At 39.7% G+C, this 16561-nt stretch overlaps 1 protein-coding gene across 2 annotated transcripts in view; it reads left to right on the top strand.

Annotated features, from left to right (window-relative positions):
- ADAMTSL1 (ADAMTS like 1) overlaps window positions 1-16561 on the top strand; it is a 397281-nt gene that overhangs the window by 132769 nt on the left and 247951 nt on the right. For both annotated transcript variants that reach the window (XM_027862672.1, XM_027862671.1), the window contains exon 5: window positions 15683-15809. In XM_027862672.1, the coding sequence (XP_027718473.1) occupies window positions 15683-15809 (127 nt within the window). The remainder of the gene's footprint in view (window positions 1-15682; window positions 15810-16561) is intronic.

The following is a 16561-nucleotide window of genomic DNA, read 5'->3' as shown; positions in this document are numbered from 1 at the left end:
CATGGCTGTACTCTCTACCATTTATATGACCTTCAGTCATTTAACTTATCTCTTGGAAAGAGTGTAGAAAGATGGGCACACAAATGTTTCATTGGTCGAGCTGTGAATTAGGACAACTTTTCTAGAAAGCAGTTTGGAATTGTGCAAATAAAGTGGCTTAAATGTCTATATCCTTTAACTCAGAAATCCTACTGCTAGGCATATTCTTCAAGGAGGGTTATTGATGAAAAGAAAGTTTTGATATTACCTTTATTTTTGAGATGGGGTAACTGAAGTCCAGAAAAAAATGACATGATTAGCCCATATTCACACAGATACCAAGTATTAGAACCAGGATTCAAACTCACATATTCTGCCTTTCAGTCCGTTTCTCTTGGCTCTGCTCCACACTATCAATTTCGTTGAATTACAGGCTTTAATTAAAAGGCCTTTTGGAAGTTATGCTCATTGGTGTAGAATACCCTGTTGCTCTGTACTTGGTTTCGCCCATTCTGACCATCCCTCTGCCTCTACCACACCCCATCCACAGCCTCTACTCCATAGAGTAACTGGAACTTTGGGGCTGGAGAATAAGAGGAAAGTGACCAGGGATGTAGCAGCAACAGAGAAGTGAGTATAATATGTTCAAGGTCACATATGGAGATGCCAGGGTGGTTTCATGGTAGTGTGGCTCCTTGCCAGGAGCAGATGCTGAAGCTGTTCTCCCCATTCCATGATGGGTTAGCTAAGCCGTAAAACAATCAGAGGTCCCTTCTGGCAACTGGACAGTCCAGACCAGCAATGGAGCTCAAGTTTTTGCTCTATCAATTACTCCTGATGTGACCTTGAACAAGTCTTTTAATTTCTGGGGCCTCTAGCCTTTTAAATTTTGGGGCCTTCTATAAAATGATGACATTGGACTAGCTAACTCCTAAAGTCCATTCTGACTAAAGCCTATGATCCCATGAAATTGGCAATGTGGAGTAGTGGAAAGACTTAGAATAAGAAGAAAGGAGTTTGACCCCTGTTCTGCTACTTGGTAGATGTGTGAATAAGAGCTAGATTAGACAAAGATCACCTCTGTGGTCCTCAGTTTCCTTGTTCATAAAAAGAGAGTAATAATAGCCATCAGACTCTCTACCTCACAGGGTTGCTATGAGGAAAAATGTAATTTGCCAAATACTACATGATGGTTTTTTTAAATCTATTTTCCACTAGACTCCAAGCTCCATGAGGGTAGATGCCTTATCTATACATTATGTGTCTCATGCAGAACCCAGCACAGTGCTCTGAATGTATTCAATACATGTTTTTACTTGATGTTAATTAAATTGATTCTCTAAAAGATCAGCCCAATTTACAATGCCACCAGCAATTAATTAGTAAATGTACTGTTTTCCTGAAGACTTCCAACATTTGTTCTTCCCGATGCGATAGGAGGGCAGAGTGTGAGGTGTCACCTCAAAACTGCAAAACAAAATCAACAGGGAGCTTGATTCAAATATGACCTCTGCCATTTACCATCTTTGTGGCCATGGGCAAGTCATTTAATCTGTTTAAGTCTTATTAATCTCTTCATTAGTAGAACAGGCATCCCAATACCTATCTCCCGGGCATCACCCAAGAGCCAGTTTGGATCTCCTGGCCTCTCACTTTTTGAGGATTGAATATTGGATGCAGGTCTGAGATACATAGCAATAGACTTGGAAGTCCAAATGATATTGTGTATGGAAAGTGCTTTACTAACCTTAAAATGTTCATCCATATAAATAAACAAATGAGATAACATGTATAGGACTTTGCAAACCTTAAAGTGCTGTATAAATTCTTGTTACCATTACTACTGCATAAATATCAGTTGCTATCATTCAGTCATTAGAGATCAGTGTGTTGGGGAAAGAAAAGTTGGAGGCCACACTCAGAATTGTCCCACATAGCAACCTGGTATTCGAGGCTTCGGATGATTGGACCATTTGAAGGAGAAGAGAGGTTCTTCAAGTGGGGGAGGGGGAATGCGTGCTATTTCTCTTGCATCTATGTCCTTGCCCTTTCCTCATCCTACCCCCTGACACACACACACGCAGACAGAGTAATTTGCTCATTCTTCTGGTGTATAAACTTTAAATTATGTGCCTTTGCCTTTTAGTGAGATCTTTATTGTCCATTAAAACTCAGCTGAATGGTGGCATGTCCTAGGGTTTTGAACTAGAAAAATGCAAATTTTCTCGTGTTATTTTGTAGTTACCACTTGTATGTGCATGCGTGCATGCGTGAGCGTGTCTGACCACAGCAGCAGAATGACTGCTTTGTGGGGGCTCTATGCCTGTATGGATACATTCCAGTGGCAGCCACATTTGTACCAGGGCAGAAGACCAGCTGCTCTCCTGTCTCCTTAACAAAAGAGGCCTGTGTTTGAATAAAAATTCTCAACTGTATGCCAGCAGCAGAAGGGAGCCTGAGCGGTGATGTCAAAGTATGCCATGATGTCACCACGATTCACAAAGATTAAAGTTAATGCCATGTGAAGTGAGGCCAAATTCAACACTCTCCCTCTTGAGTACTTCACAGACTGAAAGACAGGAGCAAGGCCAGGGGTCAGGTCTTTGTATAATTTTGTTTCACATTCTCCAGACACCCTAATTTTGGAAGCAGGCTAGGGAGGAGGGAGAAGGCAGGCTGCTGAAATGCAGAGCCCCCCAACCATCTGGTGAGAACAGATTCCTGTGTTTCTATTCACACATGTCTCTATGAGGTTAATTCATACAGTTGCTGGATGAAAAAAAAAATAGCCAAAACCAAACCTGAAAAAAAAAAAATCATATGGGGCTCAATACAATCATGTAAATTAGCAAAGAGGGTTGGGCCTAAACTTGAAATAAGTCAAGACTAAAAGAAGCCAGGCTGCAGGCATCTAAAAATTCTAAGATTTTACTTTACAGGCTGCTGATGCTAACCAGGAGAGGAGGCCTGAGGCAAGGCCCTTCCCCTCTCTGTACCTCCCTTTCCTTATCTGTTAGTTAAGTGAGAGGGAATGGGGCTAAGTCATTTTAAGATCTTTTCCAGCTTTGACATTATCTGAGTATACTTGATGTCTCTTCATCTTGACCTTGGAAAGTGAGTGCATTTGGAGTCAGAGGACCCAGATTCAATAAATAGCTCTATTGTTTGCTACCTGTATAACCTTTAACTTCTCTAGGCCTCATTTTCCTCACTTGTAAAATGAGGGGGTTGGACTAGATGGTCTCAGAGGTCCCCTGTAACCCTAAATCTTGGTTCCTATAACCTTAAGAAGTGAGCAAATACTGGTAAAAATGAAAACAAAAAACAAAAAACTGTTTCCAGGATAAAAAAATGCTTCCCTTTTCTCCCTTTTTCATCATATTTCTGATATGTTCATCCTCTATTCCACTTACTGGATGATCTGTAAATCTCTTCCCGGGCGTCACCCAAGAGCCAGTTTGGATCTCCTGGCCTCTCACTTTTCGAGGATTGAATATTGGATGCAGGTCTGAGATACATAGCAATAGACTTGGAAGTCCAAGAACCTGGGGTCCAGTTCCACCTTCACTGTTTCCTAGCTCTTTGCTCTTGGATATTTCACCTCTCTGAGATTCTCATATAAAGTGTGGATAATAGTACCTGTTCTACCTACCTCATAGGGCTGCCAGGAGGGTCAAATGAAATATTTATGTTAAAGCATTTTTGTAACCAAAAGGGGCCACTACCCCAGCACTGGCTACACTCTTCCTTTCCATATTTCAGCCTCTTGGTGAATCAGCTCAACTCCACACTGTCTTCCACTCTCACTTACTTTGTCCTATAACCAATCAATTCATTATACCTTGCCAAACCCCAGCTCTATATTACTCCCACTGTCTATCTCTGTTGCTTCTATTTCTATGTTCCTGAATAAAACTGGAGAAAATCGTGGAATCTTGATGACTGGGCCCACTACAAATTTATGTTATCTAGTCTCAACGATCCTCACAGAAATAAGGCAAGCAATTCTATTCCTCCCTAGTTGATTGTCTATCCTATTCTCTGGACTCTTCACTACCTTTTCATCTCTCCTCAGATCTCCCACAGCACTCTCTGTCTCCATGCCCTCTCAGCAAAAGACCTCATCTCATACTTTACCCTCCAAATGAAGACCAGTCTCTAAGATCTCTCCTCTCCCCTTGTCCTTACCTCCTGGCATTTGGAACACCTCACACCACTGTCTCTTCCTTCAGTTTGGTCTCAGATGAAGAATTGGCTCTTCTCCTAGACAAGGCAAATCCCTCTACCTGTGTCCTTGATCTCCTCCCCTACCCTCCCGACTTCTGCAGTAAATTGCCCCCATTCTCACTCCCACTCTCTCTTCAATCTCTCCCTACCTACTGACTCCTTCCATGCTACCTACAAATATACCCATGTCTCCTCCATCCTTAAAAACCCTCTCTTGATCCAACCATCTGCTCTAACTAGCATCCTATATCTCTGCTCCCCTCACAGCTAACCTTCTTTAAAGGGCCATTTCCAACCAATGCCTCTTATTTGATTCCAAACCCTCTGCACTTTGGCTGAAATCTGACACTTCCCTCTTCCATGTCACCTTTAATTTTTTAATTGCCAAATCTAATGCCATTTTCTTAGTCCTGATCTTCCTTGACCTCTCTGCATCATTTGACTCTGTTGATCACCATGTTCTCCCAGATTCTCTCCTTTCTAGGTTCTCCTCCTATCTGACCCTCACACCTTCCCCTCTTCCCAACTTCCCTATTATTATTGAGAGCATCGCCATCCTCCCATTCGCCCATACCAACAACTTCAATGCCATCCTGAACTCCTCTTCACTCTCATTCATCATCACACGTATCTAATCCATTACCAAATGTCATTTCTACTTTCAGAACCTTTCTCATGTATGTCCCCCTCTCTCTACTCATGTAGTCACAATCCTACTTCAGACCCATATCATCTCCCAAGTGAACTACTACAGTAGCCTTCCAACCTATGCTCTTTTTTCAAGTCTCTCCTCACTATAATCTATCAACCTCATCTTTCTAAAGAGTAGTTATGGCGGCAGCTAGGTGGTGCAGTGGATAGAGCTCTGGCCTTGGAGTCAAGAGGACCTGAGTTTAAATCCAACCTCAGACACTTGACACTTACTAGCTGTGTGACCCTGGGCAAGTCACTTAACCCCAATTGCCTCACCAAGAAAAAAAAGAGTAGTTCTGATGATGTTATTATTTGCTTAGTGAACTCTGGTAGCTCTCTATTGCCTCTAGGATATAAATTCAGTTGTTTGGCATTTAGAGATATTCACAATTTGGACAATTTCAACTTTTTCCAGCATTCTTATACTTTACTTTGTCTATACCCTACTAGTTACGCTGGCTTGCTTACTGTTCCTTGAATAGCACACTCCACCTCTAGTCTTCTTGAATTATCCTATGCCTAGAATGCTATCCTTTCGTTTCTGTCTTGACTTCCTTCAAGACTCATCTCAAATCATACTGTCTGCAAAAAGCCTTTACCAGTCTCCCCAGATACTGATGCCTTTGTTTTTTAGATTACTTTCATCTACCTTGCATTGATCTTATATGTACCTAGTTGTTCACATGTTGTCTCCTGCATTAGAATATATGTTCCTTAAAGGTAATGAATGGTTTTTGGTTTTGTTTTGGTGGTGGCAGCCTTTCTTTGTATCTCTAGCATTAGCACAGTACCTGGCATATCATAAACACTTAAAAATACTTGTTGACTGACTGACCCTCTCTTAAATTCTCTGGGCCTTAGCTTCCTCACCAGTGGAATGAGGACTTTGACTAAATTACTCTTCTAGCTCTATATCTATAATCCTATCATTAATAATTTTTTTTCACTAATATGGATTTTAATGGAATGATCATTAAATATTTCAAGATTTGTTTACTTACCCAATGGCACTCTGTTCTGTTTTTCTTCTTTCAAAGAGTTGTCTGTACATTTGTACTAGATCTAAATAAGTCCAACTCTAATTGGCCATAGCCAGGGGACAGGGAGGAATGATTAGTTCATCAACAGAAACTCACAAAGATTATCTACTAGGCAAATAAAAATTATGAATTCTATTGGTAGAGGGATGAGCCACGCCAATACAATTACAGTATCAAACTAATTAAAATTTCAGTGACATTCCCAGACATATTTTTTTTTATTTTTAAGATAGGAGTGTTTTTTTTTGTAAGTGGCCATTGATATTTATTATAGGTTGGAACATTTTAAGAAAGGTTTTGAAATTAGAATCCAGACAGGAATCAGAGGACTTTATGAGTAGAAGGAATCTTAGAGATCAGTCATCTAATCCAAACTCTTCATTTTACAAAGGAATGAACTGAGAGCTAGAGAGGGGATATATGGCTTCTCCATAATCATACAGCTATTGGGTAACAGAGCTAGTACTCAAATTCAGATCTTCCAGCCCCAAATTCAGAAATTTGCCCCATTATACTATATTATACTATTCTTTCCCATTGACTAAATCCACTTGGTGGTTTGCTTTTATGAATGGGGTGGTTAAAGCCAGAAGAAAATGTTGCCGGCAGGGAAAGTCTTCTTTGATGCAATTATCATTTAGTAAGGGATTTTTCATTTTCAAATATTTTAAGATTTTCTATTAGCTTAATGGAAAACTGTAGTCCAATAATTATTTTCCATAGATGAAAAATTAAGTTATTTTCTGTTGAGTGGACATGCTTTCCCTAGAATTTTGATTGTTAAATGTGGTTACAAAAAAAAAAGTCTATTTAAAAAAAAATAAAACCCCTCCCTCCAAAAAATACCCACCTCTAAAGGTGCATCTGTTTTTCTGGAGATGTCTCAAAGTCACTAAATCTAGGCAGCCTCCATTTGTACTATTGCTTTGTCTTGTTCTCTGGGACCTGATCTCCAATCTTAGCTCAGTCCAATCCGTCATATCACTGCTGGGTTTGTCTTCTGACCCAGACTCTGTCACTCAAATCTTTCTATGGTTCCCTGCATACGCTACCAAATAAAGCCCAAATACCTTAGCCTGGCATTCATTGGAGGCTCTCCACAATCACAGTAATAATAATAGCAACTCATATTTATGGAGCAGGTTAAGGTTCACAAACACTTTCATTAGAACCTGCATATGTGCATTTGTAATTACATATTACATAATATTGTGCCCTCAGCACTTCTCTGAGTCTATAAGTTGGAGAGAAGGTGGTACTTTGCATTAGAAGAGAAAGTTCCTCCCAGGAAGCTCTCTGCAGTACACCACACTACAGTATACAGTGCAGATACACTAAGAATATATAAGTATATGTGTTTGTTTATTATATATTTTAATATAATATTGCAATTCTATAGATAAGAAAAATGAAGCACAGAAAGTTTAAATGACCTGCTCAGGATCAGATAGCCATAAATTTCTTTAGCACTTAGAGCTTAACAAAGTACTTTCTTTACAATGAATCCGTAAGATAGATAATATAAATACTATGATCTCAATTTCACAGATGAGAAGACTAAGTCTCATAGAGGCAAAGTGATACACCTACAGTAATGCTATTAAGAAGCATCAGGACAGGGGCTCAAACCAATCGTCCATCTGCAAATCAAGCATTCTTTCCAATATGCCACTGTATTTAATGTCAATCACAACTATTAATGAATATGATCCTGCTGGCATGACACCTAATAGCAGTCTATTAAGTTCTGGTAGTAACCGGCCAGGGTCAAACCCTACTGCCTTCTTAGTTCATGAGTGCTTGATAATTAGATAAAGTGCTTTTTTAGATTAAAAAATAAACTCAACTGACTGCAGCTCCTACAACCAGGGAAGTCATGTTTGGAACTATAAATCAAAGGAATTAATCTCTATTGGTGGAATTTTAGATTCATGGAACACGCCATATCAGGACTATCATTTTTGGAACAGTGCTTTTGAAATCATTCTCTTTTTTTATCCATGGGGCTACTGATAATCATGAACATCTTCTGTACACAGTTAGAGCTATGGATAATACTTAAGAGTTGGAAGGGATGTTAAAGATCAGTGAGTCTAATCTACTCATCTTACAGATAAAGAAACTGAGTCCCAAAGAAATTAATGTGAATTTACCAAACATCAAACAGATAGTGCACAGCAGAATTATGTTTAAACCCAGGTCTTCCAATCCAAATCAAGCCTTATTTCTGCTATAAGACTCTAGAGACCACCTATGTATTTTTCCTGCTGTCAACCCATGTTGCTGCTTATAGGGTAGACTTTCATTCCTATGGAAAAAGACAGGACAGACAGGGATGTACTGTACACAGTTTTGTAAGTCATATATGTAGGCTCAACATATAGCTATAGCCCACATTTATATAGAGCTTACTATGTGCCAGACACTGTGCTAAGTACTATACAATTACTTTCTCCTTTGATCCTCACAACAACTCTAGGAAATTGTTGTTGTTGCTCAGTTGTTTTAGTCATATCTGCCTCTTGATGACCCCATTTGGATTTTCTTGGCAAAGATACCACAGTAGTTTGTCATTTCCCATTTCCTTCTCCAGTCCTTTTTACAGATAAGGAAACTGAGGCGAACAGAGGTTAAGTGATTTACCCAAGGTCACACATATGGTGTCTTACACTGGATTTGAACTAAGGTCTTCTTGACTCCTGGTCCAGTACTCTATCCATTGTACCACCTAGCTGCCCCAATCCTCTACAGATAGGTTATAGGGTCATAGGATCCTTTGCTATTATCTAGTCTGACTCCTTAATTACACAAATGAGGAACCTGAACCCTAGAGAGAATAAATGCCTTGCTCATGGCCTCACACATACTAATGGTAGAGCTGTACTTAGTATTTGAACTTCGGTCCTCTGATTCTAAGTCCAGGTATCTAGGTGATACAGTGGATAAGGTGCTGAGCCTGGAGTCAGGAAGACTCATCTTCATGAGTTCAAGTCTAGCCTCAGTCACTTACTAGCTGTGGGGCCCTGAGCAAGTCACTTAACCCTGTTTGCCTCAGTTTCCTCATCTGTAAAATGAGTTGGAGAAGGAAACAGCAAGGTACTCCATCTTTGCCAAGAAAACCCCAAACGGGGTCATGAAGAGTCAGACACAAGTGAAACAACTGAACAACAACATCAATAAGTACACAGCTTACAAAAAGTGTGAGTGTCGGGGTCGTGAAGAGGGAGGTAGGGCAAATTTAGGACGGGAGGGTATTCCAAGAGCAGTCAGGTTTTTAGAAATTACTTTCACCATATTCTTGTCTCCAACTATTGAGAACTGAGGAATTTGAAAGTTTCTTACTTCACAGTTTGGACCCACAAAAGCTTGACATCACTGGATCACTATTTGTTATTGGAGCCTGGGGAGCCTGCAGGGAAACTATTTTAAGTGTGGCCACTGCTCTACTTAACCAGGTGAACCCATATGAGCCTGTCAGTCTGGAGAAGGTTGTCTGCCCCGAAGTTGGTAGTATTTACGTTGTGTGCATTATTAACTCAGTCCCCCTTATTTCTCCTGCAGCTCCTTGTGAAGACATTTTATTGCACATATCTGAGTGTCTAGAGAATTCCAGTCTCATGTTCTCCCTGTTTGCTTGCTGTCAGCTTAATAGAGTGCGGGGAGAAAACCATCTTAGCCCATATTATCGGCCCAATGCCTAAAATCCAACATGAAATCTTTACCTTAGAGCCCAGCTACAGTCCATGCCAGAAAACTCACTGTCTGAGCCAACTTGGATCGGACATTATTGTTCTGGGGTTTTGTTTAGAAAGGGTTTGTTCTGAGTAAATTCTGAAGGAGAGGAGAGAGAAGTCAGCTCAACTGAGGGAGCTGTGTGAGAGGATGACACACCGTACAACTAGTACCCCTGTGTGGAACCAAACCTCCAACGGACAGTGGCAGATGATGATGGTCCACCAATAACCTGTGTACAATACAAATATCTTAACTGCAGTGAGTCTCAGTTGTCCTGTTTTCTAAACAGTTCCCAGACTCTCACTTCAGCAAGACTGGGCAGCAACTACACTTGAGGTGACGCTTCGGTGAAGCCAGAAACATCATACAACCATCTAGTGTAGCAAATAGGGAATACTTGCTAGAGCCCGCTTTAACTGAAAGGTAGAATCACATTAAATGACTTTAACTCAAAGTATTTCTTCTGAGTCCTTCCTATCGCAGAGTTTTCTGTGGTTGTCAATAGCTATGAGGAATTGAAAGCTGATTTTTACCTTTCACCCAGAATGGAGTGGCTCTTGATAACACCTCACCCCCAAATGCTCTGCTTTGGCTATCCTTAGCTGATGACAGAACAAACTCTAGATTTTGCCAAACTAGAAAGACTTAGACCATGAGCCTAGCGAATGACTGTTTGTTGGCTGAGAACCAACCTAACAGAATTGGGGGAGGCTTATCACCAATATTAGCAGGTGACAGGTTGGTAATATTTTCATCCACAGAAGCTCTGAAAGAGTATCTGCTGAATTAGAGAAGAATTGCAATGCACATCATTAGAGACAGTACTCACAATAAAAAAATCACACGTCCTTGAAATCCATTTTGCAGATGGACAATGATAATGGCTTAGAATTGAACAGGAGGAAGAAATGGAGAGAGATGTGGATTGGGAATTGGTTAAATGAGAGTAAGCACTGAAATATGAAGTGTCTTGCCCAGGGCCACACACTCACTATGTGTCTGGGGAAAGACTTGAACCCAGGTCTTCATAACTCCAAGTCTAGCTTTCAATGTACTATGCCAATGCTGCCTCTCTTACTAAGGATATATAAGATCAGAAAAAGTTAACTGATTAGTGAGAGTGAGTGGCAATAGATGGATGGCCTGAATGATACAATGGTAACCCTAGAGAAATGAAAAGAAATGGAAAGGCCTCCTGAGTATCAATAAATCTGCTATGGAGGATTTTTAGGAAATCATAGCCAAGAATCACACAGAATAAAAGAGTTGTGATCTGTACATGTGGAGAGAGTTTCCACTCTGTGAAATCACAGGTCTTTCAAAGCCTATCCAAAGGTCTATCAAAGTATCTTACATTTAAAATGTTCTATGTCTGAATTGATAGAACGCTGGTATTTCTGCCAGTAAACATCTCCATTGAGTAGGACCAAGGCTGATGTCTCCCCTAGTTTCCTCTCAGTTTACAGTGTTAGATTATAATTAGCATTTTTACTTATGTATTGTTAACACTTATTGAATGTCAGCAGATTCCAGTCTCTCAACAATGATTTACTTGCCTAATATAACTTTTAAAAAAAAAAAAAGGTCCATTTGGATAAAAATAAGGAAATTATATCTGATAGAAAAGTATTCCACATGTAGAAAAGAATTGACTTGGAATATCTTGGCATCTTAAAGAAGAATTGATATCAGGAAAAAAACAATTGTGTCAGAAAGATGTTAGTCATTTAAACAATGAAGTTAAACAAAACACAGTTAGAACCAACTTGGTTCATTTCCTAGCGTTCACAAACCCACACTTGAGAGTTCCAAATCTAGTGCAGGGGCCAAGTTAGCCCTGAAGTATGTAGTTTTCCATTTAACTATTCTTAGCATGGCTGTTTTTCTAGGTTTGCAAAGTTTAACTGTTCTCAATACAGCTTTTGCATCAATGAGAACTGTGTAGGATCAGAAAGAGAGAGAGGTATGTAATTATCTCTTTTTTTTCATTTCGAGTCAAATGAACAGAACAGTTCCAGAGAAATCTAAGCCCATTGGGGAAATTAGAGATCTTTGTAATTTGAAGAGAAAATTCAGGCAGACTTCAAATACTCCCACTAGAGAGGGAAGACTTTTCATACCTCTTGGTCATTTCATCTCTGTATAGAGCAAAGCACATTGGAAAATTAAAGCCCTTTTTGCATAGCCCCAAATATTTTGTAAGCATAGGGAATCGTGTGTGTGTGTAAATCAAAGCTCAAGTGGCCATTAAGATATACAAAATATTTTCTCAAACAAAAGTGGGAACTCCTTAAGGGAATCAAATGGTTTAGTGCTTTATTTCCCAACTTTTTAGAGCATGATCATCCCTATTTAATGTCAACAAATGCTGTGGACCCCAACACAAGAAAAAGTATTGCATATTGGCAAAAGGCTGCTCTGACTTTGGTAATATTTTTAAATGAATTTGTGTTTTATTCATAATAATAGTATATACATAATTTGAAAAACAGTGATGCATTTATGTGTGAGGTTTTTTTTTTTTTTAATGCGGTCAACAGAAGGTATTTTAGATTTGCTTTTGGATTCGTGACTCTGTGGTCTGCATGTTGGAACCATTGGTTTAGTGGTTTGACGGTTTGGCATTTCTCTCACCCTCCACTCCACCACCCCTTACTTGAGACTCCTTGCTTGCAATATGATTGGCTAGTGACTAGAACTGATTGATGAGTGAGGTAAAAGCCCATTGGGTCAACTCTCTGTAAAATGGTGTTGATGGTACAAACAATGCCACCAATAAAAAAAAAAATCCCTAGGCCACACAACTAACACAGAACCAAAATGGAATGAGTACATACTAGTGCCTGCAGGGTTATCAGCCCACCCACAAATACTTTTTCTTGCCCATGGAAATAATTTTGTTGCTGTCATGTAGAAGGCCACTAAACAAAGAGCTTTGGTTTTTTCTAACCACAATATGGATCCATGTAGACAAAGCTTAAATGGAGTCTGAGACAAGGACTATAGTTTCCCTAGTAGGTTGAAAAGGACAGCAATTTCACTGTGGGGGTTTGACTAAGTTGCTGTCTATTCATTTTAAACATAAGTGTTTTTTTACAATGTTTTCCTAATAGATTATTCATGTGAAAATGTTTGCTACTCTGAAGGAGCTGTAACTTTGTCATCTGTTTAAAAGATGTTTGTGTTTGTTTTTTTTTATTTGAAAAGAACACATTACCCACCACATTTTTTAAAACCCAGCACATATATAACCAAATGCTAAATAAATCATATCTTTTAACAATTGCCTGAACAGATGTTTGCAATTATTAAATATAGCCAAAAAGAAGAAACAATTAAATTAAACCAGTAATAAGGATCATGAGCATGAGAGGCATGAGGAGGACAGTCTAAGTGGTACTTTGGGCAAATCACTTGACCTTTCTGAGCCCCAGCTCCCTCATGAATCAAATAATGGATTTATTCACCAAAATAGAGTGGCCAGAAGCTATGAATGGTTTTCAAAGGAAAAGATGCATACTATCAACCACATTTTATCCAAATCACTACGAATAAGAGAAATCCAAATTAAGGCAACTCTGAAAGTGTCATCTCATCTATTAAACTATCAAAGATAACAAAAGAAAGAGTCACTGACAGAGGGGCTCTGGGAAGACAGGAACACTAAGATAATATTTTTAAATATACTATTTCTATTCCTATTTTTAAACTGTTTCATATATGCCTTTTGCTTTTACACCACAATTTCCCCCCTTAAATTTTTCCATCCCCTACCCTAAACACTTCTCTCTCTCTCTCTCACTCACACACATACAGACACACACACACACACACACACACACACACACACAACCTTCCTATGAGCTCTTTGAAAGCAAGGACTGTTGCTCTTTCCAGCATCCCTAGTGCTTAGCACAGTGCCTGGCATATAATAGACACTTAATAAATGTTTATTGACTAAAAGACTTTGTAATGCATCCAGGTGCACGTTGGATGGAGAACTGGACCTGGAATTCAAATTTGGTCTTAGGGATACACTAGCTATGTGACGCTGGGCAAGTCACTCACCCTCTGCCTCAGTTTCCTCATCTATATAATGGGATAGCAATAACATCTACCTCCCAAGCATATTGTAGGGATAAAATGAGATAACATTTATGAAGTTCTTTGCAAATTGTAAAGCACTTTATAAATGCTATTTTTTAAGACAAATCAAATATGTAAGTAAAACCAACTGACACATCCACCACGTCTGGCATAGTGTATATCACAGTAACAACTGCCATCCCCGCAGTCCTCTACCTTTCTTTAGAGAGGAGAGAGGTCTATTCTATCATCACTCCATCTCCCTTTCTCTGGACTGAAATCAGTCTTTACAATCAGAATTTTACTGCCTTTTAGTGGGGTTTCTGTTTACAATATTATTGTCATTGTGGGTACTGTTCTCTCAGTTTTGCTTATTTCTCACCAAATCACTTCATTCGAATCATTCTATGATTCTCAAGATCTTTCATATTCAGTGTTTCCTAAAGACAGTAGTATTCCATGCACATACCATTTTAACGCAGCTGTGAACCCTGTTAATTGATCCAATTCTTCTGGAAAGTAATTTTGAATTAAAGGGAAAAGACATTTAAGTGTTCCTGCCCTTTGACCTAGTTATTATAGGGGCATATATACTCAAGGAGGTCAAAGATAGAAACCAAGGTCTAATAAAACTGCAAAATATTTGTAGCAGCCTTTTTTTGTGGTAGGAAAGAAGTGGAAACGAAGTGGGTACCTATTTACTGAGGAATGGTGGAACAACTTGTGTGTTGTCATGGGAAGAGCAGTGTATTAGCAAATAGCAGAAAGGCATCAATAAAACTAAAGAAGAATGAAATTAAGATCCTTGACTAGATTATTTCTAAAGTCCTCCAAGCTCTACATCCCATGATTCTGAATACAAACTGGTATTAAATTTAGTCTAAATTTGATGTTGACTCTAGAAGTTGAGGGGAAGGGGCAACTAGGTGGCACAGTGGATAGAGCACCAGCCTTGGAGTCAGGAGGACCTGAGTTCAAATCCGGCCTCAGACACATAACACTTACTAGCTGTGTGACCATAGGCAAGTCACTTAACCCCATTGCCTCGGTGGGGGAAAAGTTGAGGGGAGAAAATAGAGAATTAAATCATGCCAGCTATATTTTCATATAGGTTAGTACTATTGATGAGCCTGAGTTAGACTGTGCAAATAAAGTTACCTAATTGTGCTTAAAATCCTAAGTGGGTTACTGATCATTTCCCTAAATTCAGAACACATACAGTGTTGTTCTTTGTATAGTAAATCTTAAAAATTGCTTGTTATGGTTTGCCTAAGAGCCTTTTAGTTTTCTGCTTGGAGGTTATCTCGGGGGGGGGGGGGGGGGGTGTTAGTTTATTTGGTTTTTGTTTTTTTGTTTTGTTTTTCCAGGACAATAAATCAACTTATTTTATCTGTGCTCCTACCTAACACCATGTATTGAATATTGTACTGTATATTGAATATTATAGGCCCTTAATAAATTTTTGGAAGAATTAATTAATTAATATGGGAATTATATTGAAACCAAATTGGGATTTAGAAAAAAGAGGGAGGGAGGGAGAGAGAGGGAGTGAGAGAGAGAGAGAGAGAGAGAGAGAGAGAGGTTTGTAATGATCTGCTTTTCTCATCCCTTATCCACACACATATGTCTGTGCACGCATACGCCCATGTACACAGAGGCCTGCACACACTTACATACACACAGACTTTTCCATCTCTTCCTCCCCCTATGTCTGAACTGCAAAAGCCATTTGGTGCTGTTCTGAATTTCTAACTCCCAAGTTCAGTTAGACTCCTGGCTGAGTTCAGACTCCTCCGTGGGTAACATATTTTACAGCCCTCTAGGGATGATGTGAGAATAATTTGGTGGTAATTAGTCACAGAGATGGATGTCTCCGTCAGTAGGTGCTCTGTTTGAACTGTACATCTTTCTTTTTTTGTCAGATTGTTGGCTGTGACCACCAGCTGGGAAGCACCATCAAGGAAGATAACTGTGGAGTCTGCAATGGAGATGGTTCCACCTGCCGGCTGGTCAGAGGGCAGCACAAATCGCAGCTCTCAGCAACCAAACGTAAGCTGGGGACTTGACCTTCACTAGGATGGAACCTCTGGGTGCTTGCCTAGCAGTGTACTTTCTCCTGGTCTGTGGCAGATGTTAAGATACAGCTGAGAACAAAATGGGAAATGAAACTAACAGATACTTGGGAGAACCCTGTTCTCCACTAAACAAGGGCCTAGTTTGGTAAAACTTGGGAAGGCTAAGACTACCAGACCAAATGAGATGAAGGGAATAAGCATTTGTACAAGCCTACTATGTACCAGACATTGTGCTAAGCACTTTACAAACATTATTTCAGTTGATCAAAGGAAAAAAGTACCTATTCTTCTCCCTCCATGGATCAATGCTAAAGAAGCCAACTTTACCAGTGGAAGACTTAGCTTTGCTCCATTCTGTTCTATCCCATCCCATCTCATCCCATCTCATCCCATTCTATCCTATCTTGTCCTATCCTATCCTATCCTATTCTATTTTATCCTATGCACACCATAGGTGGATGATAGCCCAACTCTCATCTGTGGTTCCAAGAACCTGCAGCATGTTACACTCTGGCAAACCATCTTGGCAGATGGCCTAAACCAGATTGAGGGTAATCAACAAGCCTGAAACCCATCAGTGACTTAGGGGGATGTCTACCCCAAGCATGTGAAGATTTCTGGTGGAATGGGAAGGTGAAGATAATTTGTTGTAACAACTATGAAGGCAGCTGAAGCCGGCACTGTGGAGTGCCGAGAGCTTAATCAGACATCAGAGATGCCAAGGCC

Source organism: Vombatus ursinus, unplaced genomic scaffold, assembly GCF_900497805.2.
Source record: "Vombatus ursinus unplaced genomic scaffold, bare-nosed wombat genome assembly UNPS02014770.1, whole genome shotgun sequence".
Classification (NCBI taxonomy): domain Eukaryota; kingdom Metazoa; phylum Chordata; class Mammalia; order Diprotodontia; family Vombatidae; genus Vombatus; species Vombatus ursinus.
The sequence above is the reverse complement of the archived record's forward strand: the minus strand, read 5'-3'. Positions and strand labels throughout refer to the sequence as shown.